Source organism: Phodopus roborovskii, unplaced genomic scaffold (genome assembly GCF_943737965.1).
Source record: "Phodopus roborovskii unplaced genomic scaffold, PHOROB, whole genome shotgun sequence".
NCBI lineage: Eukaryota > Metazoa > Chordata > Mammalia > Rodentia > Cricetidae > Phodopus > Phodopus roborovskii.
Genome location: NW_026125264.1, coordinates 2,637,725 through 2,664,687, shown reverse-complemented (window position 1 = coordinate 2,664,687; position 26,963 = coordinate 2,637,725). Strand labels below are relative to the sequence as shown.

Genomic DNA, 26,963 nt, shown 5'->3' with positions numbered 1-26,963 from the left:
TCTCATCTATAAAATGGGTGAATGAACATATAAACCACATAAACTGTGAGACTGAAATGATTAGTGATTCCACATTGCTTAGAATAATGACAAAGAAACAGTTCCAGTGTTTGATAAAAAGATGTCCTAGGACATCTGACCCAAGCCAAGGCGGGTGGTGGCATGGGAGTACCCAGGCACATGAGGGACTCCCTCCCCCACCTCCTTTCATGGACCATGTTTATGTCTCTCTGGTCTCTCCAGTTCCAGGCTGCGGTAATCCTTGTTCCGCTTTGGCAGACAACTCTGTTGCTAAGTCCTGACCTAGCCACATAACTCCTCAACTGACATTCTGTAGTGGCTGTCCCATTGCCACCTCCTGGCACCTTCAGGGTCCTCTCCATCAGAAATCACTAGTTCTATCTTTCTGCCCCCCTCCCACCCTCACCCGGACATCCTAGAAAATGTGGACTCCAGTGGTGGCGGGGTAGCAACTTGCATTTGTTCTTTCTCCCGGAGGGGTTCCTTCCCCTCCCTCCCCTCTGCCTTCCCTAACCGGGCTAGTGGCCAGATGAACGCGGTTCCTGAAAGGAAGAGTGGGCAAGAGACTGCGACTCAGAACTGCAGTTTCTCTCTTGAAAAAAAGACAATGAAAAAAGAGACCTCTCAAGATCAAAGGAGGGGATGAAACAATAAGTGAACACCAGGGAACTAAGAAGTGACATTGGAATGGACTGCTGCTAAAGGTTAAAGCAAGTACCCAAACAGCTGCTCCCACATCTGCCTTTTTATTCGCAGACCCTGGCCTTTCATCCTCCAGAGGCATCGCAAGACCCTAATCACCGGAGGTACCGCAGAAGATCAATGGAAAAGGAGAAGATAGGGCGGGGACAATCAAAAAGAAATAGGGTCCAGGGGGAGACCAGAGGCAGAAAGCATGTGGTTGGGCCCCACGCCTCCAAGGAAGCCATGCTAGGGTGACCCGAGATGCTCTCCCCGCCTCGGGCCCCTCCTTTCCCAAGGGGCGGCCCACATCCAGGCCGCAGTCCGGGTGGGGCGGCGCCGGCAAGGATGAATAATTGAGGTAGAGGGGAGGAGGAAGAGGAGCGGCGGAGGAAGAGCGGGAGGCGGGAGTCGCCCGCGCAGGGTCCTCCCCACTCCGCACCCCACCCGCTCCGCCGCCCGGAAGTCGCTCCCCGCCTCCTGCTCCGCCAACATGGCCGCGAAGTCGGATGGAGCGGCGGCCGCGGCCGGCCCGGGGCCCGAGGGGCCGGCGGGAGCAGCCCGGGGCGGGGCGGGAGGGCGCGGGGAGGTGGTGGCGGAGATCGCGGGCCCGGGACTGGCGGCGGCGGGGGGCCCGGGGCCACGCTATGAGCTGCGGGACTGCTGCTGGGTGCTGTGCGCGCTGCTCGTGTTCTTCTCCGACGGCGCCACCGACCTGTGGCTGGCGGCCTCCTACTACCTGCAGGGTCAGAGCACCTACTTTGGCCTCACCTTGCTCTTCGTGCTGCTGCCCTCCCTGGTTGTGCAGTTGCTCAGCTTCCGCTGGTTCGTCTACGACTACTCGGAGCCCGCGGGGACCCCAGGACCCTCCGTCAGCACCAAGGACAGCGACATCGGCGGATCCGCCATCAGCACCAAGGACAGCGCTGTCGCCTTCAGGACCAAAGAAGGCAGCCCGGAGCTCGTACCCCGGCCCTCGGCCAGCTCCTACCGCCGTCGCTGCTGCCGCCTCTGCGTCTGGCTACTGCAGACCCTCGTTCACCTCCTGCAGCTCGGCCAGGTCTGGAGGTAGGAAAAGAGCAGGTGAAGGAAGCTTGAGTCCTGGGAATGGGATGCCGCCCCAGTTCTGCTCTGGCCTTTCTAGCCCGTCCTGGTCCTGCCCTGACCCTCACCCAGACCCACTCCATTGCAGCTCTGATTTCTTCTCAGTCAGCTCCTCACCTCTGCCAAGCTCTGTTGGACCCCAGATCCATAGCTTTGATCTGGCTAATGGGGCAAGAAGGGGCTAGAGATCTTTAGTGATGTGTGAGCAAAGAGAAGTTGGGGAGCATGAGGACAGTGTTATGCTTGAAACAGGGCTACTGGGATCCTTCCGGTCCTGACCCCTCCTCCATGTCCAGGTACTAAGCCTAGACTTGGGGAAGCATTCAGAAGTCTTTCCCAGCCCTCAGAGACACTCAGTTCAGAATTGCAGCTCACCACCAACATCCTAGGAGAGGCAGAGTATGAGGCAGCTAAATAACTATCCCATCTAAACTTCCTGGTTTTGTTGAGAAAGGGCGTGGTGAAACCAGTCCATCACTCTTTGGCTCCTACTTCCTAAGGAGCTCCACAGAGCCTTACTCCCCGCCCCCAGCAAAAGGGTTCAAGGAGATTTGGAATCTTGACTCTGACACTAGATAACTATTGGCTGCCCCTTAGTCCTCAGACCGGAAAACAACACTGGGGCTTCATTCAAACTGTTTGCTTCCAGGCTTCTTCCTTTGCCAGCAAGCAGGGTGCCTGCTGGGCTGCGTTAATTGGAGAGAGGGGAAATTCTAAACCACAGCTCCTCTCGAATCAGAATCACTCTAGTTCCTTGGTCTGTACCTGCAGTGACAAAAAGAATTTTCTTACTATGTGATCTTATCACACCTTCTCCTCCCCCAGGTCTGTTTCCTCACCTGTGAAGTGAGAGAAAATCTCTACACTTTCCATCTCACTGACTTACTCTCTACACTTCCTGTCTCACTGACTTACTCTCCACACTTCCCATCTCACTGACGTACTCTCTACACTTCCCGTCTCAATGACTTACTGTTTCAGATTTTAACCTGTTGGGATGACTAGGCGAGAGGAGGTCTGTGTGAGGATTCTGCAGATTGGAACGTCCTTGGGGGATGTAAGGGATTATCATAACAGATGTGTGGCGAGTCTGGGGTTAAGTTCCTTTACAGATATAGAGGATAGTTATTTACTCTGTTACTTTTTAATGTATTCTGCCTAACTCAGAAGATACAGTTGGACTGAGTATTGGAAACTGGACCCCTAGTGTTTGACCCAGCTGCTCACTTGCCATGTGTCACCCTTGCTATGTTGTTGATCCTCTCTCTGCCTTGGTTTCCCTATTTTCATCTGCAAAGATGTTGTGAATATTCTACTTTACTCACCCTGGAGTCAGGGGAGGGGGAAACACTATCCATGCTCTTATTATTATTAGCCTGACACACAAAAATATTTATGTCTACATCCAGGAACTAATCTGCATTTATCATTTTGTGCCCAAGTGGACAGATGGTGGGTTATTTTTAGATTCTGAAATGGTAACTTCCTATTCTGGGTAGCCAAAGCTCCATTCCCCTTTCCCTTCAGCCTAAAGTGGGCCAGCTGCCCCACAACTCATAGGCTACCCTCCTCCTCCCCATTCAGAACCCACTTACACGAAGTTACTAGGACTCTTCTTTCTTGAACAGAAACTGAGTTTCCCTCAAATATAGGGAAAATGACCGTAGATAGGCATCCTGGGGGAGTGGCTGGAAGTGGCTAAAAGTCCAATAACTCCATGGTCCTGAAAATAGAAGAACTCTCTCTCTCTCTCTCTCTCTCTCTCTCTCTCTCTCTCTCTCTTCATTATTTCCACTGTTCTACACTGAGAAAGTGAGAGTTGGGATGAGATGACTGGACAGAGTAACAATCAAATGAGCATGGGGGAACCCAACCTATTGAAGTGGTTTGTGTCCATAGTGAGGTATTTTTAAAAGTCAGAATCTCTCTGGGGGAGGGGGAAAGAAATTGGCTGTAGTAGTATCAGGCCTGTAAAAAATTTAGACAGGGTTTGCATGGTCCTGGTTTGTGAATTCTTTCTCTTGATTGCATTTTATTTTAAACATTCACTTAGGCACTCAAACCCTAATTTACAATGCCATTGCAATTATTTTATTAAGCACTCACTTTCTGCCAAGCCCACTGGTTGCCTCCGTTCTCTCCTATGTCTTTTCTAATGATCCTGTCATGTGGTTAGTATTGTAATTTTCACTTGGCGGATGAGGGAATGGAGGCTGCGAGAGGGGGGCACCCTTGCCCAAGGTCACACAGTGAGCAACTGGGAGCTTTGGAACTCAAGAGTCTGTGTCTTCGAAAACCAAATGTGGTTCATCCACCTTGCAATTCTGCCACCAAAGTGTCCCCTAAAGCTTGAAGAATTATGGGTCTGAGATTGCGAGATTGCATGATGACAGAACCTCCAGCTTCTGTTGTATAGAGATAAGAATGAAAAGGGGAGGAGGCAGTTGAACCGTATGGGTGATGAGGAAACTGTGTACTGTGGGAAGATGCTGAATTTGGGAGGGCGTGCTTTTAGAGGATTTACATTTTCATCTTGGTTTGAAAGTGACCTTGGGCCAGGTTCTTTCTACTCCTGAGCCTCAGTTTCCCTATGTGTGAAATGATATGATTAGATGTGGTGATCTTAAGATGTGGCATCTTTCTCATGACCCATAACGATGTGGTACAGTGCCATATGATCACCTCCTGCCCAGAACAGTTTAAGGTCATCAAGGTCAGTTTAGGGCCCTCCCCCAGTACCCTTTCTACATCTAGGTTACAACTCTGTGTCCTCTGCCTCCTAATACACCTGCCCTTTGGAGAGATTCTGAAATAAGTTGGTCACCTGCTGAGTACTTCGTTCCCTGCATAGAATAGAGATCACTTAAAGGAAGGAGTGAGGCTGGGGTCTACAGAGAGCTGGAAAGCAATTACTGACAGCTTGACTGTTCACTAACTTCAGACTCTCCGGTAAATTAGGAGAGATCTCAATAGAAATGGCTACTGGGGGCGAGAAGAGCACACCAGGCCACATTAACCAGGCTATGGTTCTGACTCTGAGTCTGTTGTCACTGAATACTCTGGACCCTTGTTCCCCAATCTTTGAACTCTGAAACTGCCAATGGCCTGGATAAACAGGAACATTCAGAGGAGCCATCCAGTTTGGCATGCCTAGAAATTAAGAGGTGTTGGCATAACATGTTACCCCATGAGCTGTTGCAGCAGATGTTCTGAGTGGTGACAAGGAGAGAGCTCAGTGGATAAAGGTGCTTGCTACTAAGCCTGCCTGACAACCTGAGTTCACTCTCCAGGACTCCCAAAACAGAAAGAGGAACTGACCCCTACAAGCTGTACTCTGGCACAGGCACACACACACACACACACACACACACACACACACACACACACACAGGGGCGGGTGTTAAAAATAGTATCAGCCAAAGGAAACATTGGAGTGGGGGGTGTCTTCGTTTTATAACCCCAGGCAAACACCACATGCGATAAGGTCCCTCCACACAGATGTCATTCGTTAAAACACAAAAGGAAGGAACTCATAGATACTACACACCTGCCATGTTGCAGCAAGGTTTGTGTGACATGTTCCAGGCATCTTGCATTAAAACCTTCCCTCAGTGCTTATTGATACATTCATTCATCCAACAAGGTAGCAAAGCCCAGAGAAATCAAGCAACTTGGCTGAGGTCACAGGAGTAAGTGCAGGAAGGGAAAGCGCCTGCCCCTTTGTCTCATTCCCAAACCCAGCTCCATCCCTAGCATGACACACTTGGTGTGTTGTCTGGGGCATCAGGGAGGAGGGGTGAGGGGGCATCACAGGGAAATGCCTTGAGGCAGTAGCAAACTGAGTCCCTGGGAGGAGAGATCCCTTGTTGGGGCATGAAACTGTCTATGGGATGGTTACCAGGCTGCTCTTATCTACCTCCCACCCCCAGCCCTCTGAGCTCTTAAGCCACTGAGGGCTATTAAGCCAATTAAAGTCCCAACTCTGCCTCCTCCGACCCTGTGGGCAGCAAAGCAGTAAGCCATGAATCCCACTCTCCCTAATCTTGGGCCCCGGCTTTACCCAGATAAGCATGGCTTCCTAAGCCAATTAGTGTGAGGAGACCTGGCATAGGATTCCTTCTGGCTGTCAAAGTCTGAGCCCTTTGAGGTGGGGAGGAGGGTAGGTGGCAGTGAGCGAGCCTCTGGGTCCCTCTACCAGCTCACTGAGTCCAGCTGTCCCATCTCTGCCTGTGTGTCCCATCCAGCCCTACACTCCCGAGAGTTTCTGCAGTGAGTCATGCTGCTGTAAATCAGGTTATGGGTTCCCCTCTGGGAAGCTGGATCATTGGTGTAACTCGAAGAGCAGGAACTCTGGATTCACGGCCTCCATTCAGATCCTGAACCATTACCTTGTCAAGCCACATGCCTCCATCCCTTCTAAAGTAGACCCTATAACTGTCTTTCTGCTTCTTGTGTTGTTTGTGTTTAAGGAGGTGACTTGTACCAAGGACTTAGCAAGGGCTGGTCTCATCATTTAAGTATTCAAAACCTGGTGGCAGATCAGGTGAGACATCTTGGCAGGGTCCTCCCAGTGCCATGAAGCCTGACAACCTGAGTTTAATCCCAGGGATTCACATGGTTGAAGTAGCCCCATATGTGAGCTGTGTGTCACACACATACCACTCCTATACAGGTGCACACAATTTAAATCAGATTTTAAAAAACCTGGTAGTACCATTGTTGTTCTGTGAGCCAGCGATTCAGGGAGGGGGCTGTGAGCCACAATGGCATGTCACTCGTGTATTTAACCTGAAGTCACTCATTCAGATATTTATGGAGCACTTGCTGTATACCTGGAACTGTTTAAATGCCAAGGATAAAGAAGTGATTAAGATGGCTTTGTGAACTACAGTGGGCCACATGATAGTCATGTTATTCCTGGAAAAGACGAGCTAGGGGCTGGGGAGACGGTTCAGCAGGGGAAATCCCTTGCTTGCCAGTCATGAGGAGCTGAATTCTGATGCCTGATACCCACATAAAAAGCCATGGGTGCCTGTAACCCAAGTTCTGGGGCTGTGGAGACAGGAGGATGGCTGAGACTTGTTGGCTAATAGTCTCACCGCACAGTCAGTGAAAGACTAAGCCTCAAGGGAATTAGGCAGAGAAGGAAATAACAGGACACCCTTCTGTGGCCTCTGTGTGCACACCTGCACGTGAACACAGGTACACGCACCACACACACACATACACAGCTGAAACAGTGTAAGGAACCAGTGAGTGGCAGGGGCGATGATCTGGGGAGGGAAGCCTGACTAAAGAGCTGGCATGGGGATGGACGGCTGGGCTAGTCAGGGAGAGGTATGGGAGGTCTCAGGAAGGGCAAGGGTGTTGCCGGCAATGGGAAACACCAGCCAGAAGTGCTGAGAGGAGTGTCAGTGAGGGGAGTGTGAAGTGAGGCTAGTCATGCAGAGCCTTTAGTCCCTAAAAAGGGAGCCAAGAGAGTCTGACCAGAGAAGGCATGGACTCCTTTTTTCAATGTCCACTCTGGCTGGGCAAGTCTGGGTCCATAGGAGTCTCCATAAGACCTAGGGGAGCAAGGATGGGGCTGGACCAGAGCTGCAGCAGCGGGGGTAGGTCTCCACATCAGGCTGGGTCCACAGGATCGCTCTCGTTCTCTGGCCCTTCCTCCGTCTCCTCATTCATGTGGGCAATGTCACAACCCATTCTCCAGAGCCAGCAATATCCTTGCATCAGCCACTTTTGTGTGACTTTGGGCAAAGGCCATAACTGACCTGGGTCTTGGAAACAATAATACCATCATTCGGCTTGGGGTGTCCTAAAGCTAAATAACACACGTATCATGTTTAGCACCTCTTGCCTAGAACAGAGAAGCACTCAACTATAATTAGCCCTTGCTGTTTTCATAATTATTTGTAACAGTGGCTGCAAGGTAGGGTCTGTAGTCTTTCCAAACTGTGTCACGGTCCTCTCAACGTCATTTCAACCCTGGTACCCATTCTCTTTGTGTTGGTTATGAGTCTAGCATTTTGAATCATCACACCCACATCTGAAACATATTTACAGTTGCTTGGACTTGGCTGCGGCCCCTTCACAAATGTTCCTCCCTGTGCTGAATTGCCAGCGTTGTTCCAGTGTGGCCTCCCCACCCACCTCTAGGGAGACCCTAGCCAGTGAGCTCCCCACCCCACCCTTCCTTCCCCCCGCCATCAGGGCAGCAACAGTCCGCTAGAGCCTCTCCTAACAGACACAGAGGCGGCAGTTAGGCCCTGTCCTCTGTTTGATCTATAAAGACCACACAGGCAAGAAACCCTGGGGAGCCAGGCAAGGGAGGACTGCAAGGAAATGGCTTTGAACCCAGCAGCTGGGGCAAAGGTCCCTAGGGAGAGGAGGAGGCAGTTTGAGATCTACTCTGGCCTTTCCATTCACCACCCTGTCTTTGTGAAGGTGTCCAAATTCTTGCCCTGGGAAATGCAATCAGCTTCCTCCACCATGTCCCTCCCACTTCACCCCACCCCACTCTACCCCACCCAACTCTACCCACAGCCAGAGGCAGTTGGGGATCTTGGTTCTGATATCCAGGAGCTCCAGGGTGTCCCAGCTCCCCTCTCTCCACATCCTGCATCAGAGGTCTTGGCTTCATCCTCTGTCTTCAGGCCATCGAAGCAAATCGCTGGTCCCTAGTGCCCAGCGGCTGCTTTCTCCATCAGATTCTTTCTCAGTCTCCACCAGGGAATTTCTACACACCTTTGCAGTGGCTGCTTTATGTCAACTTGATACAAGCTAGGGGCATCAGAGAGGAAGGAGCCTCAAATGAGAAAAGCCCTCCATGAGATCCAGCTGTAAGGCATTTTCTTAATAATGATCACTGGGGGAGGGCCCAGCTCATTGTGGGCGGGGCCATCCCTGGGCTGGTGGCCCTGGGTTCTATAAGAAAGCAGCTGAGCAAGCCATGGGAAGGAAGCCAGTAAGCATACTTCTCTATGGCCTCTGCATCAGCTCCTGCCTCCAGGTTCCTGTCCTGCTTGAGTTCCTATCCTGACTTCCTTTGGAGAATTTCCACAGCAATGTGGAAATGTAAGCTGAAGAAACCCTTTCATCCCCAACTTGCTTTTTGGTCCTGGTGTTTCATCTCAGCAATATAAACCCTGAGTAAGTCACCCTTCAAGGTCACATTCCATGTTGTCTCTTTCTCAAAGCTTTCCCCAAATTGAGCACCACCCCCAGCCCCTCACACCATCTTCAACTTCCTCAGCTAGCCTAAGTCATCTTCATAACCTAAAGTGGAACTGGTTGGCAGTTTTGTTTATGGAAGAGTTATGCACTCCAGCCTCACCCAAAATTGTTTCCTTGGGAAGAGGTACGATTAAGGGAGATTTCCACTTGCTGATTAGAATTTGGGTTTGCTTATGTTTTGAGACAGGGTCTTCAGTGTCCCAGGCCACCCTCAACAGCCACTAAATGGCCTTGAACTTCTAATCTTTTCAAGACCTAGTTTTGTAGGGCATGCACCACCATGCCCTGATTTATGTGTTGCTGGGGATCAAACCCAGGGCTTAGTCCATGCTAGGTAAGCAGTCCATGACCTGTGCTACACCTCCAGCCCACAATTAGACATTTCTTGTGTTGTTTGAAGGTTTTACATCTGGTTTTCAGTTCACTGGGACAAATCTATACATTCACGTTTGTTGTAAAAATCAGCTATTTTGATGGATGTGGTGGCATCTGCCTCTGTAGTTCCAACCCTTGGGAGCTCCAAGAGCTCAAAACCAGACTGGTTTAGGTAGAGAGTCAGCTAGGGATACATAGTGAGACCCTGTCTCAAAACATAAGGAATATTACTAAAAATTAGTTATTGTTTATTAAGACATCTGTGATGGACAGGATGAAGCACAAGGGCCCACAGAAAGAAAACCCTATCCCACCATAGTTTTCAATGAGCCACTTGATACCTCTGAACCTTGGTTTTCTTCTCATCTGTGGCAAAGGGATAATTGTCCCTGTGTGAATGGCCACTGTGCAGGCATAGTGACAGAATACATAATACACATTTTATACATTATTAAGCATTATTTAGCACACTACAGTGCTCAGTGTTAACTAGCATTATTGACCCATTTTACAGATGTGAAACTGAGTTACAGAGAGGACTAGCCTCCCAGTTGGTAGCAAAGCCAGGGCTGAAAACCATGTGGTCAAGCCTCCCAAATCCCTGTGTGTGGGTTCTAAGCCATAGTTTCTTCTGCTAGCTAAACAAATGCTTTTTTAAAAGAAGTATATGTATACTTTTAAATAGTATATGTACACGTGTGGGTGTGGGTGTGCACACATCTGAAGCTAGCAGAGGTCATTTGATCCTGGCTTAAGTTGTAGGCAGTTATGAGCTGCCTGATATGGGTGTTGGGAACTGGACTCAGGACCTCTGCAAAGCAGCAAGGGCTTTTAACTGTTGAGCCGTCTTTCCAGTGTTTATTAAATATATGTACACATATATTTAAATTTTTGTGTGCATGTGTGTGAGTGTGTTTGTGCCTTCATATGTGAGTGCAAGAGTGGATATGCTACAGGCATGTGGAGAGGTCAAAGGGTAACCTTGGGTGTTCAGTCCCAGTCTGACACTTTGAGACAGGGCTTCTTGTTGCTTTGCAATTGTATAATCCAGGCTAGCCTTCCCACTGCTTTAAGGAGGTTCTCTTGTTTCTATTTCCCATATCACCATAGGAGTGCTGGGATTACAGATTACAGGGGCACACACTACTGCACCACCATCACCCCCTCCACACACACACACACTTTACAGGGGTTCTGGGGATTCAAATTCTAGTCTCCACACTAGCACAAGTGCTTTACCCACTGACACACACAGCCCCTGCCTAGTTATGTGTGTTCTTATAGACAGGTCAATTGGGTATTATTTTGGGAATGGGAAGAAAGAATCAGAAAAGCATCTAAAATGTAAAATAAAGTACCTGCTTTCTAGGTTCTTTCTCTGCTGTCCCCTGGGCTCATCACTCACTCCTGACAGCCCATCTGGCTGGTTTTCCCAAAGATCACAAGCCAGTGGAGGCCTGTCCATGTCCTTGTTACCTTTGCTGGCCTTGCACCCAGCCAGCTGCTGGATGAAGAGCCTTCTGGAACAGGCTTTGGCTTCATGGCTGTGGTATCAGAGCTAAGGCAGTGTAAAAGCCTGCAGCTTGAACACAGCGGCAAGGTTTGCTAGGACTCCAGTCTCAGCTTCTGCTGCCAGTGGGCTGAGGGTAAGACTTAACATAGCAAGCCTGAGTCCAGTTCCCCAGAGGAAAAAGGCATAGCTGACTTAGGAGATGCCAAGAGGGTGCTTAGTGTTGTTGATGTGAACTGAACAGAACCTCTGAGGTCAGAGTCCTGGGCAAGTCATTTCCTCTTCTCTTGAGTTCATATGGGGACTTGAGAATTTTGGCCTAGTGCTCAGGAAAGAAAACAAAGGAGCAGCGCACTGTGGGCCCTGGGCAGGCCAAGATCCCCTCACCTTGTAGCTGTGTGATCCTGTGCAGAATTGCTTCAACAACCAGAACTTGTCTATAAAACGGAAGACATGATGGTTCAGCCTCGGGGTTTTCCAGAGATGTCAGTGCTTGTCACAGGGTGCAGACTCTGAAAACCTGCTTGGTGCTGCCCTGTGGCCTGAGTTACACCCCATCCTATAGCTTAGCAACAAAAGGGGAGGGGTTGGCCAGGTGGTGGTAGCACACTTGCCTTTAGTCCCAGCACTTGGGAGGTAGAGGCAGGCGGATCTTTGTGAGTTCGAGGCCAGCCTGATCTACAGGATGAGTGCCAGGAAAGGTTCCAAAGCTACATGGAGAAACCCTGTCTCAAGGGGGGGGGGGAGGCTGGAGAGGAGCTGTTGGGGTCCTAATTCTTAATAACCCTCACCTACTGAGCCCCACCAAGGAAGGATCCTTGTTCTGCAGCCCCAAGGTAGTGTGCACACAGACAATCCAAAGCTAAACAGAGGTGGGGTCTTTTGGGTAAAAGCAAGAAGACCTCACAGCTCTTGCAAGGGCAGGAACGCCCACCAGCAAAGGGTGTGGAGGAGGCGGCTAACTGGCAGAGAGGCTGTAAGCAGAGACTTTACTTCAGTGTAAAGGACAAGCTAGATGACTGTAAAGCCCCTTATGATTTAGATTCACAGCCCTGACTTGAGGGTCTTACAATACCAAGTCCCACGCTGCTGGACTGCCATGCTGCAGGCTGCAAATTGCTGACATTTGGGAGACCCAGCCTGGGATGTGTTCATTCCCCATGAGGTTACTTCATCTATTTTCTATTGCTTTCACTTTAATTCACCTGTTTTTGTTCATTGTTTCTTTTGTTTTCAGTGCTGGGATCAAATCCAGCACCTCACACATGCTAGGCAATGCTGTGCCCCTGAGCTATATCCCAATGTCATCTACTTTTTAATGCAGCATTTTAGTTTTCAGTACGCAAGATTTTAAGCATATACCAAAGCAAAGTGTCTAGGCTGGTGAACCTCACGTTGAATCATTAATGTCACTGACTCCTGGTCCATCTGGCTTTTTGTAGAGGTCAGTGCTGTCTGCTGACTCCGTGGGGTCAGCAGGGTTCTGTGTCTTCATTGTCTAATGTGCCAGCCACCAGCCACCAACAGCTACTAAGCCTTTAGAATGGGAGCAGGGGGATGGATGGAACACATTTTTAAATAAATTAAACTTCCCGAAATTTATTTTTACTGTATGTGCACAAGTGTTTTGCCTGTAGATATGTGTGTGTGTGTGTGCTGTGTGCAGGCATGCATGCATATGTGCTTATGTGTGTGTGTGTGTGTGTGTGTAGGTCAGAAGACGTTCTCCAGGGTTTGAGACAGGGAGTCTCTCACTGGCCTGGGACTTCACCAAGAAGGCTAGACTAGCTGACCAGTGAACTTCTGGGGATCAGCCTGCCAGTTTGCCATCACTGGGATTGCAGGTGTGTAGTGCCATGCCTGGATTTTTAAACTTTCATTTTTATGTATAAAAGTGTTTTGCCTACATGTATGCCATCCATGTGCCTGGTGCCTGCAGAGGTCAGAAGAGGGCATTGGATCCCCTAGAATTGGAGATGGTTGTGAACTACCATGTGGGTGCTGGGGACCAAAGCCAGGTCCTCTGGAAGAGCAGCCAGTATTCTTAACAACTCAGCTTGCAATGCATGCAAACCCACAAAGCCTTTCTTTTAAAAGTTATGTGATATTTCTTTAATTAGTCGCCACAATTTGCAACCTGGGGCTTTCCTTTTTGCATCCTAAATTGCTAGCTGAGCTTGAAAAATGCATAAGGAAAAACAATGAATTCCATACTCTGTTGCTGAATTCCATTTTCTCCCAGGGCATGGAAGGTTAGAGCTGAGGCCTGACTGCCTCCTTAGATGGGGCAATGCTACTGTAGCTCCCCAGAGCCCCCAAAATGAAATCAGATTGGTCCTTGGAGCATCTACTTCTAAAATCTCTGTCAGACCACAAACAACCATATGCAGTTCTTCCTGGTACCTTCAAATGTCACCAGGAGATTGGAATCAAGGCCCTCCCCACTGTTTCCTGACATCCTCCCTCCACCCAGGGACTGAGGGAAAGAGAAAGAGCAAACAAAGGAGCTTCAGAGGACAGGGCACTGAGTTATTCTTTCCTGCACATCACCAACCCATAATAGAGATGGCAAAGTTGAGGTTCAGAGAAGGTAGGGATGTGAGAATCCAGAACCTGATCCCAAATACATTGCTCCAGATCAGCTGTCTGTTTTTCTACTAAGCAAGAATATGGACTCTGGTTGGGAGCTGAGGAGAGAAGACAGAGTGGGAGAAAGTCACAGGTTTTTAGCCAGGCCCTAAAATCAGTGGCAGCAAGTGTTTGGTCTGAGGCCAGCAAAGAAGAGGGGATGTGACTCTCCAGGGGGCTGTGAGGGAGGAGGGAGACAGCCTGGCTCCCCGCATCACATGAGATGGAAGCCAAACGTGTAAAATCACATTCTTTACTGACATTTAGGATTCTTTTGGCTGCCAACCCCAGGAAGGGCCCATTTTCACATCCTTGCAGGAGTGCTCAGGATTAGGGGGTAAAGCAATGGGAAGGGGTGTGGAAACCACCCTTCCGGGCTGCAGTGCAGAAGCCACAGGTGGTAACTGCATTCCTGGGCTGGTGAAATGAAGGGTACCACCCTGTCCTGAGACACAGATCCAGCTGTTGGACTTGGGCCAAGTCTCTCCTCCAAATGTCTGGTAACAGTCGTCTTACCACCCACTCTTGTCCCCTTGTAGGGAGTTTGCCACAGTTAGGCGTTACCTCTCAAACCACTGTCCCATCTAAAACCTTCCTGGGTCATGTGATGAAGACCAAATCAAACACAGCTGTGCACCATCTCTTCCTCCCTCCCTCTCACTAACCTCAGGATCTTCGCTCCAGTTGTTTCCTCTACCAGATTCCCTCCCCTTCCTTTTCCACCTGAGTTGGCCAGTTTCTAGTTTCTTATCGGCTAGCTCTGTCTTAAGTATTAACCCATTTGTATGAGAAACATATACAGAATGACATCTCCCATCACACCTGCATAGCTCATGTGCCTGCTTCAGACTGACCAGCAATTGAGACTTCCAGAAAATCTTTCCTGACTGCCAAACCTCTTCCAGTCCCACTGGTTTCCACTGTGCTGAGCTGTCCCTGGGGACACGGAGCCTAAGGAATGTATTTTTCTCCAGACCTATCACATGGGTTGGATTTTCTCTTGCCCACCTTCGTGTCTGCCATAGTTCCTGGCACATAGTAGGGACTCAGAAGTATTTCGGAAATGAGTGTCAAGTGGAGCTGAGAAGATAGCTTAATGACAGAGTACATGATTAGCATGTACAGGACCCTGGGATCAATCCCCAGTTCCCTGCCCACCTCTCTCCCTCTCTTCTTCCCTCCCTCCCTCTCTCCCTCCCTCTTGCCCCCTCTCTCTGTCTACCTCTCTATGTCTCTCTCCTCTCTCCTCTCTCTCTCTCTCTCTCTCTCTCTCTCTCTCTCTCTCACACACACACACACACACACACACACACCACATCAACTGAGCCTCTCTTTTGGTGAGATTCAGTTTTCCTCATCAGAAGATGGGCTCCTATCCACAAATGTCACAGGTTTGCATGAAGATTTTAGCAAGGTACAAAACAGAGTGTATTGAATGAATGGCAGTTACTTTCTTCAGGGGCAGAGACACCCCCCCCCAAGGGAAACTCACCTAGCCAGGTCTTCTCTGGCTCTCTGTTCTCAGGGACAGCTTTCAGAGGGACAGCCAGTCTGTAAGCTGTCTCAGCCTTGCCAGAAATCACCAACTCTCCTTCAGTTAGTAATTGTGACTTTTTTGCTTTGTTTAGTGACAGTCTCACTATGACACACAGACCAATTGGAAGGTAGTGAGTAGCACAGCTGGTCTTGAACTCAGAAATCCTTCTGCCTCAGCTTCCTTGTTTTGTATTTTGAGATAGGGTCTTACTTACCATACAATCTGGCCTCAGACCAGAAATCCTCCTGCTTCAGCTTCCCAAGCACAGAATTACAGATGAGTACCATCCTTCCTGGCTAGGAAATACCAGGCTCCTTTCTGACCAGGCCACTGAGTGAACAACAACTTCTGGATGCCTTGCTTAAGTGTCTTATGCCGTATTATCACTTTCTGGTTTCCCAGCTTCACTGGGAATTAATATCACTATCGATAAGCCCTACACATTGTCCTCTGTCGTCCTACAAAGAGGTGAAGGGCTTGGAGAGGGGAGTTCTGCTGTCTCCCAAGCCCCACCCTCAGCCTGCAGGTGTCACAGGGCGGGGCCCATCTTGGAGACAGAGGTCTTTAGCAGGCTGCTTCATGGATGGAACAGGCAGAATGGGGGAGCCTCTGGAAGCTGCTGTGGTTTTGGCCCAGATCCCTGAGCGGAAGTGGGGAGGGGCGAGAACACACGCTCGGAAACTCGGAGACCGACAGATGGAAGAGCTGAGGATGTGAGAGACACAGACAGACAGAAAGGAACCCAGAGTCAGGAAGAAGAGAAGCAAGCAGGGGAGGATGGCTGGAAAACGGGCAGTCATGCCGAGCTACGAGCTGAGCAGCAGGCCAGCAGATGGACCAGTCCGTGAAGGACTGGGAGCCCCAGGCAGGCAGACCCACAAAGAGAGAAGCAAAGCTTGTGTCCACAGGGCAGACAGGCTGGCCCCAGAGCCCAGGGCAGACAGTAAGATGGACGAAGTCTCTGGGCAACAGAATAATGTGAAGTTCATTGGACAGACAGGTGGACTGGCTCGGGATCCCTGCAAGAGACTCACAGATTGATCTACAATGGTAAAACAATTGATAGAGAAAACTGCTATTCAAGGGACAGGCAATGAATGACCTGGAATCTGAGAGCCAGGCTTGCCTGTCTGAATGGAGACTAAAACCAATGACAGGACCATCACCTCATGCTAGAGGCTTTGGGTGACTCAGCAATAAGAGAGATGGGGTAAGCCATGCGCTTAGGCCACACGCTACTCAGGAACATCGACCCTGCCCATTCCCCCCTCCTTCTGTCCATTAAATCAAATCCCTTGGGCTCTGGAAGATGCTGGGTCACAGGGTCACTTGGTTGGGGAAGAAGAATGAGTTCTGTTCCTTTATTGACCCTGCTGCCCGTTCACGGAGGTCGTAGGGTCCCGAGGGAGCTGTGGTTCTGGAGCAGGCGGGTTCAAACACTGTTAGCTTCTCTACTCCTCAGGCCAAGCATCTTTGCCGCCAGCCCCACCAGTTCATGCTTACTGGTTCTTCAGATTCCTCTTCTAGAGCATGTTTCACTTCCTCTCAGCAGGAGACAGTGAGGTGGAAGCTGGCAAGATGACTCAGAAAGCAAAGGCACCATCAGGCCTGACCACTTGATTTGGGTCTCGTGGGAAATAGAGAGAGCTGACTTCCGCAGGGTGTCCCCCAACCTTCGCACATGGCACGCCCATACCTATACACACACACACACACACACACACACACACACACACACTATGTATTTGATAATTTTTGTTTGTTTTAGAGACAGGAAGTCAGAAATGACACAACAGGGATCGCATCTATAATCTCGTGAACTTGAGGCCATCCTTGAATGTTTAGCAAATTCAAGGGCAGACAGAATATATAGCAAGACCCTATCTCAAAAAAACCTGATGAAGACTGGGAACCAGAAAGTTTAGTTTTAATAGCTGTCTCCATACCCCTGTAAATTGGCAACACAACCTCTAGTAGTTAAGTTGTGTTAAGAGCTCCCCCTGGGCTTCAGGCCACTGAGATCTGAGAATCATAGAGGAATGTAGCCTAGCCAGGCTAGAAGGACACCGAGGAAGACTTCCCAGAGGAAGAACAACAGAATGGGTGGGGAATGTGGTTCTTGGAAGTGTTCTGACTTTGTGCACACAAGACTCATTCATCAGTTCATTCGGCATGTACCCATGCCTCATGGAGCACCAGTGGCCCAATAGAAAGAAAACGCCTAGGGGCTGAGGATGGAGCGGAGTTGGCAGAGTACTTGCACAGCATGCACAAAGCTGATCCCAGAGCTTCATAAACAGGATGTGCCGTCTCACACCTGTAGTCCCGCCACTCAGGAGATGGAGGCTGGGGGATCAGAAGTAAGGCAGGCATGTGAGGGACTAGAATGATCCCTGGAAATGAGAAGAACCGATGTGGGGTGAGTGTTCCCCTCAAAGAATGTGTCAATGGAACGGATGAGAAGCCAGCCAGGGAAGGATCTGGGGAAGGGTGCTCCAGCTGACAGCAAGTAAGGAAGTCCTGAGGCTGGAACTTCAGATGCAGCTGGGGTGTGGGGAACAAGCAGACAGTGGTTTGAGATACAGTGAGAGAAACAGGCAGGCCAGATGGTTGGGAGCCTGTGAGCTGAGGAAAGATGCTCGAGCTTTGTTGCAAGTGTGCTAGGCCTATGTGAGGTTTCCAGGAAGGGGGTGACCTGATCCAACAAGCTTTAAGAATTCCCTGCTGGTTGCTATGTGTGGAATGGACTGTAGGGGGCAGGAGTGGCTGGACAGAGACCCATAGAGAAGGCTGACTTGGTGATTCTGGCAAGAGATGATGGGAGGTGCCCGTACAAGGTGGTGGCACCCATTGGAGAGCAGAAGGGCACAGACTGGAAAGATGGATTGGAGTGACACTTGATGCATTTTGGAGAAAAGCAAGTCTAGATTATTCCTTGTCTTGAGATGGAGTGTCCTGTGTGGGTGTTACTGGTCTCATCCGTGGTGACATCTGCTTCTTTCAGTATCCTTTCAAACAGAGAAAGCAGCAGAGTGCAGTGAGGAGGATCCAAGGGCAGTTGCTTGGTGGCCAGAAGGAGTCAGAGACCTCCACCCAATATATGCTCTCTCCACCACCACTATGTGCTCATCCCTCTACAGCGTGGAAATCACTGTTAATTCTATCACTTGATGCTTACGACAAGGAAAAATAATAAGGTTCAGGAAAGCAGAGACTATCCAAGGCCATAAAGCAGGGTCCAGGGCAGGTACACCCAGTGTACCTCTGTCTTGCCTTTGGGACCTCCATTCTGGTGACTGTGGTGCAGGCAGGGTGACAGGAGCTATCCCTGTTTCAGAGAAGGGAAACTGAGGCCAGGGAAATGAGGTTGCATGCCCTGGACGGTGTTGTTTTAAGACCTCGGTGGCTCAACATCTATCAAGCATATTAAAACACAGCCACATCAAACATCAAATGTAAATTATATATAACCAGATAAAAGCCAAATTGCAAATGACTAGCTGACATCATGTTCTGTTTTGCAGACATTTAATTAAACATTTATTAATTTTGATTCTGCAGTTTTTCCCTGGGTTTTGAAGCCAAATTTCCCCCACAAGCCTCAAACACTCTCCTAAGCCGACGGACATCTCCCAAGCCCCTGGCAGCAAGTAGTTAGTCGTAGTAGAACAGCTAACTACTGCATTGGTACCATTGCCAAAAGGACCAGGGTGAGGCTGGGCTAAAAAAGGCTAGGCCTTTTTTTCCTAGGGTGCAGGGTGGTTACTGTGCTACCCTCCGACCCCCAAGCACCACGGACAGGTGGCAGAAACCTCCTTTCCAGCCCTCCCCATCCTAGTCCTGGACAACGTGAACCCTTTGTCTGCGGTTAGCTGGAACCTGGCAGATGAAAGAGTAGGAGTGGGCAGGGAAGTGGCAGGAGGTCTGCCAGGTGGTGATGGATGCTGGCAGGGCTGGCACCTCCCTCATCCTAACCTGGGCGGAAACAGATGGTCTCCTAGCCTCAGAGAAACTTCCAGGGTATTGCTCTTCCCAACTCCCCAGGCCCCTTCACATTGGACCAGCTGGCCTCTCCTTCCTGTTGGAAGTCAGAGCCGCAGGAATGAGGAAGGAAATGGGCTGTGGGGCAGGACTGAAATGGAGGTCTGTGTTCTGGGACCCTCAGAAGCCCTGGGGTCCTCATCTCTGACTGCTTCTGGGTCTGTTCTCTTCCCCTCTGGTACGTATTCCCTTAGCCCAGTCCTGTCGCTCCAGCCTGGACCAGCCCCAGCTGCTCTTTGGCTTCCCTCCAAGCCAGTCCTCAGAGTAGGCTTTCGAGGCTCTGAGCTGATCCTATCACCTTCAATTCTGGAATTCAGATTAGAAATTAAACCTATATTCTCCGGTCTGATTCCTTTTTTTCAGGGATGGAACCCAGGGTCTTGTACATACTAAGCAAGTACTCCTCAGCTAAGCAATGCCCCTAGCTCTACAGCCTAGAACTGAATGCAGGATTTAACGAACTTTCACAATATGATGAATTATGAAAATTCTGGTCTTCCTGTGTCTCTTCTCATTGGAAGCCTCCAGCCTAAGTCCAGCCCAGCCCAGCAAACCTCAGCTTATTCCTCTGGAGGGGTGTGGGCTCCCATTTCCTCTGCACTTAGTGTCTATCCTTTCTCCTGAATGCCCCCTCTATCACCATCCTCGTGTGTGTGTGTGTGTGTGTGTGTGTGTGTGTGTGTGTGTGTAAGATTTACTTATTTGTGTTTTGTGTGTATAGGTATTTTGTCTGTATGTATGTCTGCACCCTGTGAGTGCTGTGCCCACAGAAGAGAGCATTTGATCTCCTGGAACTGGAATTACAGATGGTTGTGAGTTGCCATATGGGCACTGGAAATTGAACCTGTGTCCTCTGGAAACCCAGCCAGTGCTCATAACCAATGAGCCATCTCTCCAGCTTTCCCCCACCACTAGTGATTTTTATTGTATTTTACTGTTTGATCGGTTGATTGATTTGCTATTTTTTGTTTTTAGACAAATCTCTTTCTGTAGCCCAAGCAGGCCTTGAACTTGTGGTCCTCCTGCCTCAACCTCCCAAGCATTGGGATTAGAGACAGTACCACTATGCCCAGTGCCAACATCCGCTTGAAAACAGGAATTAAAACCAGGCATTGTGATTTCTATAGGAAGAGAGATAGGAGGTGAAGAAAAAAGAGTAGGGAATTCAAGACCAGCTCGAGCTAAATAAGGGGTTTGAGGTCAGCCTAGGTTACATGAGAACCTACCTCAAAAACAGAACAATCAAAACCTGGCATGGTGGCATGGACCTGTAACACCAGCGCTTAGAGGGTGGGGGCAATGGAATTTGGAGTTCGAAGTCATCCTTAGCTGCAAGCTTGGACTACATGAGATACCGTAGGGCAAGAGAGAGAAAGAGAGAGGGGAAGAGGGGGGATATTTCTTGTGGGCTGCCCCGCTTCCCTGCCAAAGTTTCCCATCTGCCTCTCATGGAAGGGTGAGCTGTGTAGGGGCACAAAGCCTTGTATAGAGCTAGGTTGAAGCACACCTGCTATATGACTGAATGATGCTGCCTTCAGGAATCCTGGGTGAGAGTTGGGGGAGGGAGCAGGAGACTCAGAAAACTGGGTGATTCGGGGAGATGACTTAACACCACTCAGCAGAAGAAACATAGTCCAATCCAAGCAGCCTCCTGGCTACCAGGTGTCATATTGGGGTTATGCCAGCAGCATTAATTGGGACCAAGAGGACCCCAAATTGGATTTTCTTGGCTACATTTGGGGAGAGAGTCCACGACATAGAACACTAGCCCAGAGCCATCAAGCCCCCCCCCATTATCATAAAGAGACCTTATAGCACTGAAGTTTCTTTCACAAGCTGTCAGCAACTGTGTATATAGTTGGTCCCCTGGTTCTAATGTCCTAGAAATGCCAGCACTTTCCCATACCTAGTGTCTCAGTTGGAGGTTCAAGCAATAGGTCACTGGATCTGTGTTGGAAACTCTCCACTCATTTTCTTGGAAGCCACTTTTAGAGAACCCCTCTGTGGTTTGGACCAAGAGCTAACCTGTCATATTCAAAGATTTTCCAGTCTGGAGAAAGTCAGGTTCTGTGGTCACTGGGGTAGAGGGGATGGAGTGGGGTGGGGGAGTATACTTAATTCCTCATACCATGTGAGCACTTCTCAACATCCATCCTCTCTGCTACGTGGGTAGCAATGAGCACAGACTCAACAGGAAATTAGAAGTAGAATCAGGAACTGAAGTGGGTGCTTAGATCCTTCTCTATCTACTCCAAGGTGATCAGAGCCATTGAAGTCATTCAATCATTTTTGAACACAGTGATTGAGCACCTACTATGTAGTAAGAACTGAATGCTGCATTTAGTAGGTGACACAGTCACTGGCATGGAGTTCACAGCTGGGAAAGATGTACCTAGCTGGGAAGTTCATCCCACTGTAGGTGGCAAGGGCTGGAACTGTTGGCTAGCTGTGTGATCTTGAGCAAATGCAATGGTCACTGGCTCCCAGTTCCTTCCTCTAAACTGGAGATGAGGACAGGACTAGGCTAGAAGCCAATGGATGCACTCGATGCTCTGCAACCACATCCTGGAGAGGCGCGCCCATTTTACCGCCAGAGAGTAGTAGGACCTGGAGGTAGGGAACTCTCCCAGGCACGCTGGCGGGGAGGCTGAGATGGGCGGAAACAACACGAGCCGGAGCTGGGAGGAGCCTGGATCTGAGCACCAACTCCCCCGCAGGTATCTGCGAGCTCTGTACTTGGGGCTACAGAGCCGCTGGCGCGGGGAACGGCTGCGGCGCCACTTCTACTGGAGAATGCTGTTTGAGAGTGCAGATGTGAGCATGCTGCGTCTGCTGGAGACCTTCCTGCGCAGCGCTCCGCAGCTAGTGCTGCAGCTCAGCCTGCTGGTCCACCGCGGCCTGGAGCCAGACCTGCTGACTGGTGAGCCCCGCCAGCCACATGCTGGCCCCTGGGGATACCCTGAGTCCTGGCCCAATGGCAGACCTGCCTGAACAGGGTTTAGGGAACCTCACTATCCTCTAGGCCTCTCTAGACCTTCTCCCCTCTAACTTGTCTCTTCCACTCTGACATTACCCCTCAAACACCCTGGGCTCTTTTTCCCTTCCCTATTGCCAGGACAGACCATATCTTGCTTCTGCCCTTTACTTCCCCCAACATCCTCTGGGGATCCATTATGGCTGTACAGGCCTGCCCAATCACCATCAGTTTTCAAAGACTCTGTCTACCTATCCCTTCACTGGATGCCCTGGTCTCCTCCCTTGCACCAAGTCCTGTTTGTCCCAACATTGCCCTTTCTAAAACACCCCAGTCCAGTGCAGTCAGTGTCACAAAAAAGCAAACTTCACCTGTCTCGGAAGCATTTCATATCTTAACACACACACCCTGCCAAGCCCACCCTCAGTGTCCCAAGATTCCATCACTAGTCCTCAGGCCCACTGGGAATGCCTTTTGCCCTCTCTCCAGCCCCGAATTCAGGGACTCACATGGGATCCACCTCCCTAGCTCTGCTTAGTTAGCTCTAGTTGTCCCTGCACACCCAGCCTCATATCTTCTAATGGGTCTCCTGACTCCTCCCTGACTTAATGATCCCTTCTTGACCTCCTCTTCTACTCCCAGAGTCCCGGACCCTAATTTCCTACCCTCCACCAAGACCCCTGAACCCTGTCTACCCCATACTAGAATCCTAGACCTAATGCCCATGGAGATCAACATCACCCCAAATCTATTTCCCTTTATGTTCCCATACCCACAAAAGTATCCCACCTCATTCCCCAGCCTCCCTATATCCTTGTCCTTGAAGACCCCCCAGCCAGACCATCCTCACATCTGATCCACAGACCCTTCCCTCATACCTCCTCAGAATCCAGGACCTGACCCAGAACCTCCTCTCCAGACCCAACCTGGACCCACCCCTAACCCAGCCCACCCCATCCCTACCCTGTCTCCACAGCCCTCTCCATCTCTGCCTCCCTTGTGTCCCTGGCCTGGACACTGGCATCCTACCAGAAGGTGCTGAGAGACTCAAGAGATGACAAGCGGCCCCTGTCCTACAAGGGTGCTGTAGCCCAAGTGTTGTGGCACCTGTTCACCATTGCAGCCCGAACCCTGGCTTTTGCCCTCTTTGCCAGTGTCTACAAGCTCTACTTTGGCATTTTCATCGTTGCCCACTGGTGCATTATGACCTTCTGGGTTATCCAGGGTGAGACAGACTTCTGCATGTCCAAGTGGGAAGAGATCATCTACAATATGGTGGTGGGTATCATCTATATCTTCTGCTGGTTCAACGTCAAGGAGGGCCGCAGCCGCCGTCGTGTGACCCTCTACTATTGCATCGTGCTGCTGGAGAATGCAGCACTCACTGGCTTCTGGTACTCCAGCCGGAACTTCTCCACCGACTTCTACTCACTCATCCTGGTCTGTGTGGTGGCCTCCAGCTTTGCACTGGGCATATTCTTTATGTGTGTCTATTACTGTCTCCTGCACCCCAATGGGCCCATGCTGGGGCCCCAGGCACCTGGCTGCATCTTCCCTGAAGCCCCAGGGCCCTGTGTCCCTCCAACTGATGCCATCACAAGTCCACCAAGATCTCTGCCAAGGACTACAGGCACAGAGCGGGATGGGGCCTCGGTGGGAGGTGAGCGAGCTGGGACCCCCACACCACCTGTCTTCCAGGTGCGTCCTGGTTTGCCTCCCACACCAGTGGCTCGCCCCTTGCGGACAGAGGGGCCTGTCATTCGGATTGACTTGCCTCGAAAAAAGTACCCAGCATGGGATGCTCATTTTATTGACCGCCGGCTCCGGAAGACCATTCTGGCTTTGGAGTATTCTTCACCTGCCACACCCAGGTTGCAGTACCGGAGCATGGGCACCTCCCAGGAGCTGATGGAGTACGAGACCACAGTGTAGGCACAGTCTGCCTCCCAAAAGGGACAGGGTTGGCTGACCCCACATTGACCACAGTGTTAAGTCTGGATTTCAAGGCCACCAGGCTAAGTGGAAGTAGATCTTTGGATCCAAGAATGGCCCCACTATGGGGTTCTCTTAGGGGAGAGGGCAGCCCTGTGGAGGCCCTAGGCCTCATTTTTAGCCCTATGGCCCGTTCCCTAAGTTTCCCTGGACCAGGGCACAGGGCGTCAACTGGTGCTACCCCCTCATGAACTGCCCCACTCTCATGGGGGATGCCATATTGTGCTTGGCACAAGGGTCTTCACCCTTCTCCTGCCTAGAATCATCTCATATCACTCCTGGGCTACCAGGGGAAAGGCACTGCCTGGGGCCCAGGGCACCCCCTAGGGAGTGTTGGGAAGGGCTGCCTTGTGATAGGAGATAGAAGGTTGGAAAAGGCTGTAGGGGGTGTACGATGAATTGGGGGGATCTCTGGACAGATTTGGCACAGTTCCTGTAGGAAGGGGAACTAGACGAGGAGAATTAGAGCAGGGAGTCAGGGAGGGGACTTGGGGATCTGACAGTGTAGACATTGGCAGGATAAAGAACCCTGAGAAGCGAGGGCTGACAGCAGTATGTAGAGATTCTATGTGTGGGGTGGGGTGGGTGCCTTTGCTCAGGAGGTTGGGAGCTCTGTTACGGATGAGGTCTAGAGCCCTCAGGTGAGAGGTCACGAGGTGCTGTTTGTTCTAGATGTGCATCAGAGATGTTCCTTGAAGATGAAGGTCTTAAGCACAGCAGATAAAACATCTGGGATGATAATCTATGTGGCTCAACTATAGATGAGGCTCTAGCACACTGAGAGAAGGCCTATTAGAGAGACGTCTTAGTCCTAGAATACCTCTTGATAACATGTCCTGGGGAGCTGCTGATCTTTTATAAGGATCAAGGACATTGGAACCCTGCTGTTCTGGTGTGGATGATTCTAGCTTCTACCATAGGCAGCGGGGGAGGGGATGTGGAAACATGCACCACAAGGGATATTCTAGAATGGGTCTTCTAGTTCTAGGTTGCCAGGGTTTATGGGAGTTCTAGATCCCCTTCTATGCCCCCAGCCCTAACATCTCTAAAAGGAAATTGTTCTCAGAACTCTTGAGACATATCTGCTGCCAACTGATTCTCAGCTGGAAGAAAAAAAAAAAAAAAAAAAAAAAGCTCTGGGGATGTGACATAAATCTTGGATTCCTACCATCCTCCAGCTGAGGTTCTCTGGGGTGGCATCTGGGAAACTGACTTGTTTTGTCTCAAATCTGACAAGACCCCAGGCCTATGACCAATTCTCATGGTGCAGACATCCTGGTTTGCACAAGGGACCATCATCCTGGATGTGCCCCTGGCCTGGGATAGCCCATCTTGACTGGGGCACATTATGGGCAGGATTACGGGACTAGAGAGCTAGGCAGCTCTGTGAAATAGAAGGTAGTGCTCTAGGCAAGGCCTAGAGTCTCTTGCCACTTCCCTGTGCTAGCTGAAGTGAGCTCACCGAAAGGGGACAGCCAGGGACTTTGGGGACAAGTACAAATTGGACTGGAAAGTGTGGAGGCCATAGAATCCTCGACTATGCAAATAACAAGATTGTTTATACCTTCCTGGCTCAGCCTCTCTTGGAGTTACAGAGAGGAAACTGAGGCCCAGCATAGCAGCTACTCTCACAAGGCCCTGGACTCCTGACTGTCCCATCAGTGATGATATGGCAATGACGGATTTGCTGAGGATGCTGGGAGGCAGCTACACTCGGGCTGAGGCTGAGAGGGCACAGTGCATGTATGCACATATGAGCACACATCATACCCAGGATACGAGTCACCATGCCTGGCACCATGGGTATCTGTATTTGTTCTGCCAATGCAAAATGCTTTTTTCTTCCCTCTGCTTCCCTGACCTTCAAGAGGGCCTCCAGAGTGACAGATAGCTCGATCCTGACCACGGCCTGCTCTGAGGGAGTCATCCATTCTCTTTTCCCTCTACCCAGAGCTAGCTTTAGAGGCTAGTTCCATAGCCAGCTATATACCTGTCACAATCTCTGTACCATAGAGCATTGAGGATGGGTCCCAAACCCAAGCAGCCTGATTCTGCAGGGCTCATGGTGCCAGGAATTGTCACTCCATTGTTTCCCCTGTGTGGCACCCTTACAAGAGCTCCATCCCACACATCAGTATGGTGACACTGGGCTACCTTTGGCAAGTTATTTTAACCTCCACCCCCCCCCCAAGGCCCTAGAATGGACCATTCTCCAGCAGCCTAGAAGGAAAGGTTTCAGATCCCTTAGCTGGTTGCTGCAGGAGGCCAAGGCAGTCGAGGAAACAGGATGGACAGAGCTGGGCATGGCCTGAGGTTGCAGGGAAGCCATGGCCACATTTTTCACCCTGATCTCACAGAGCTTTCCCCAGGACGCCTGTCTGCAAGGAGATTTGAGCACCAGGGAAGGTCATGGCCAGAGGACCCTCGTCCTTCTCACCATCTGGACAGAGCCCATCCCCCCCCCAGTATTAGCACCCTCCCCCAGCTTAGGACCCCATCCTTCCTGGCTGTCTCTCACTATTGTCCCATGACTTTGCTTCATAAGGACAAAAGACTCAGAATGGGGAAGGACCCCCGTCTTCTTGGAGCTGTTTTTTTGTTCCTTTCTTTGACACAATCTACCTCAGCTGGTCTCTTTCCTCTGCCACAACTGGACCCCTGGGGTCCTCCACTCCTGTTCCCCAGACCATTATCTGAGTCTGGATTCTTAGTTCTTCCCAGGATTCCTGTAAGATTTTTCCAGTGAGAGAGGACTTTAGTTCCACAGCCTTGAAGGAAGAGTTCTCAAAGTCACCTACCCTTCTTATCCATTATAAAGAAAAAACAAAGAGGACCATATGTTTGCCCAAAGTCACACAGCAAGTAAA

General features: G+C 50.3%; 1 protein-coding gene across 1 annotated transcript; it reads left to right on the top strand.

Moving 5' to 3' along the window:
* Positions 1-585: 585 nt before the first annotated feature.
* Positions 586-24,403, top strand: Xkr7 (XK related 7). Its single transcript, XM_051193175.1, has 3 exons — positions 586-1,770; positions 21,848-22,050; positions 23,081-24,403. Exons 1-3 carry the CDS (start codon positions 1,196-1,198, stop codon positions 24,034-24,036), a joined length of 1,734 nt encoding a protein of 577 aa, XP_051049132.1. The 5' UTR covers positions 586-1,195; the 3' UTR covers positions 24,037-24,403.
* The last annotated feature ends 2,560 nt before the right edge of the window (positions 24,404-26,963 follow it).

What these genes read in the sequence shown, in the direction of transcription:
- Xkr7 (XM_051193175.1), top strand. Translation starts at nt 1,196, where the DNA reads ATGGCCGCGAAGTCGGATGGAGCGGCGGCCGCGGCCGGCCCGGGGCCC. An exon ending in CAGCTCGGCCAGGTCTGGAG is followed by an intron (nt 1,771 to 21,847) that starts GTAGGAAAAGAG and finishes ACTCCCCCGCAG; the next exon opens with GTATCTGCGAGCTCTGTACT. An exon ending in GGAGCCAGACCTGCTGACTG is followed by an intron (nt 22,051 to 23,080) that starts GTGAGCCCCGCC and finishes CTGTCTCCACAG; the next exon opens with CCCTCTCCATCTCTGCCTCC.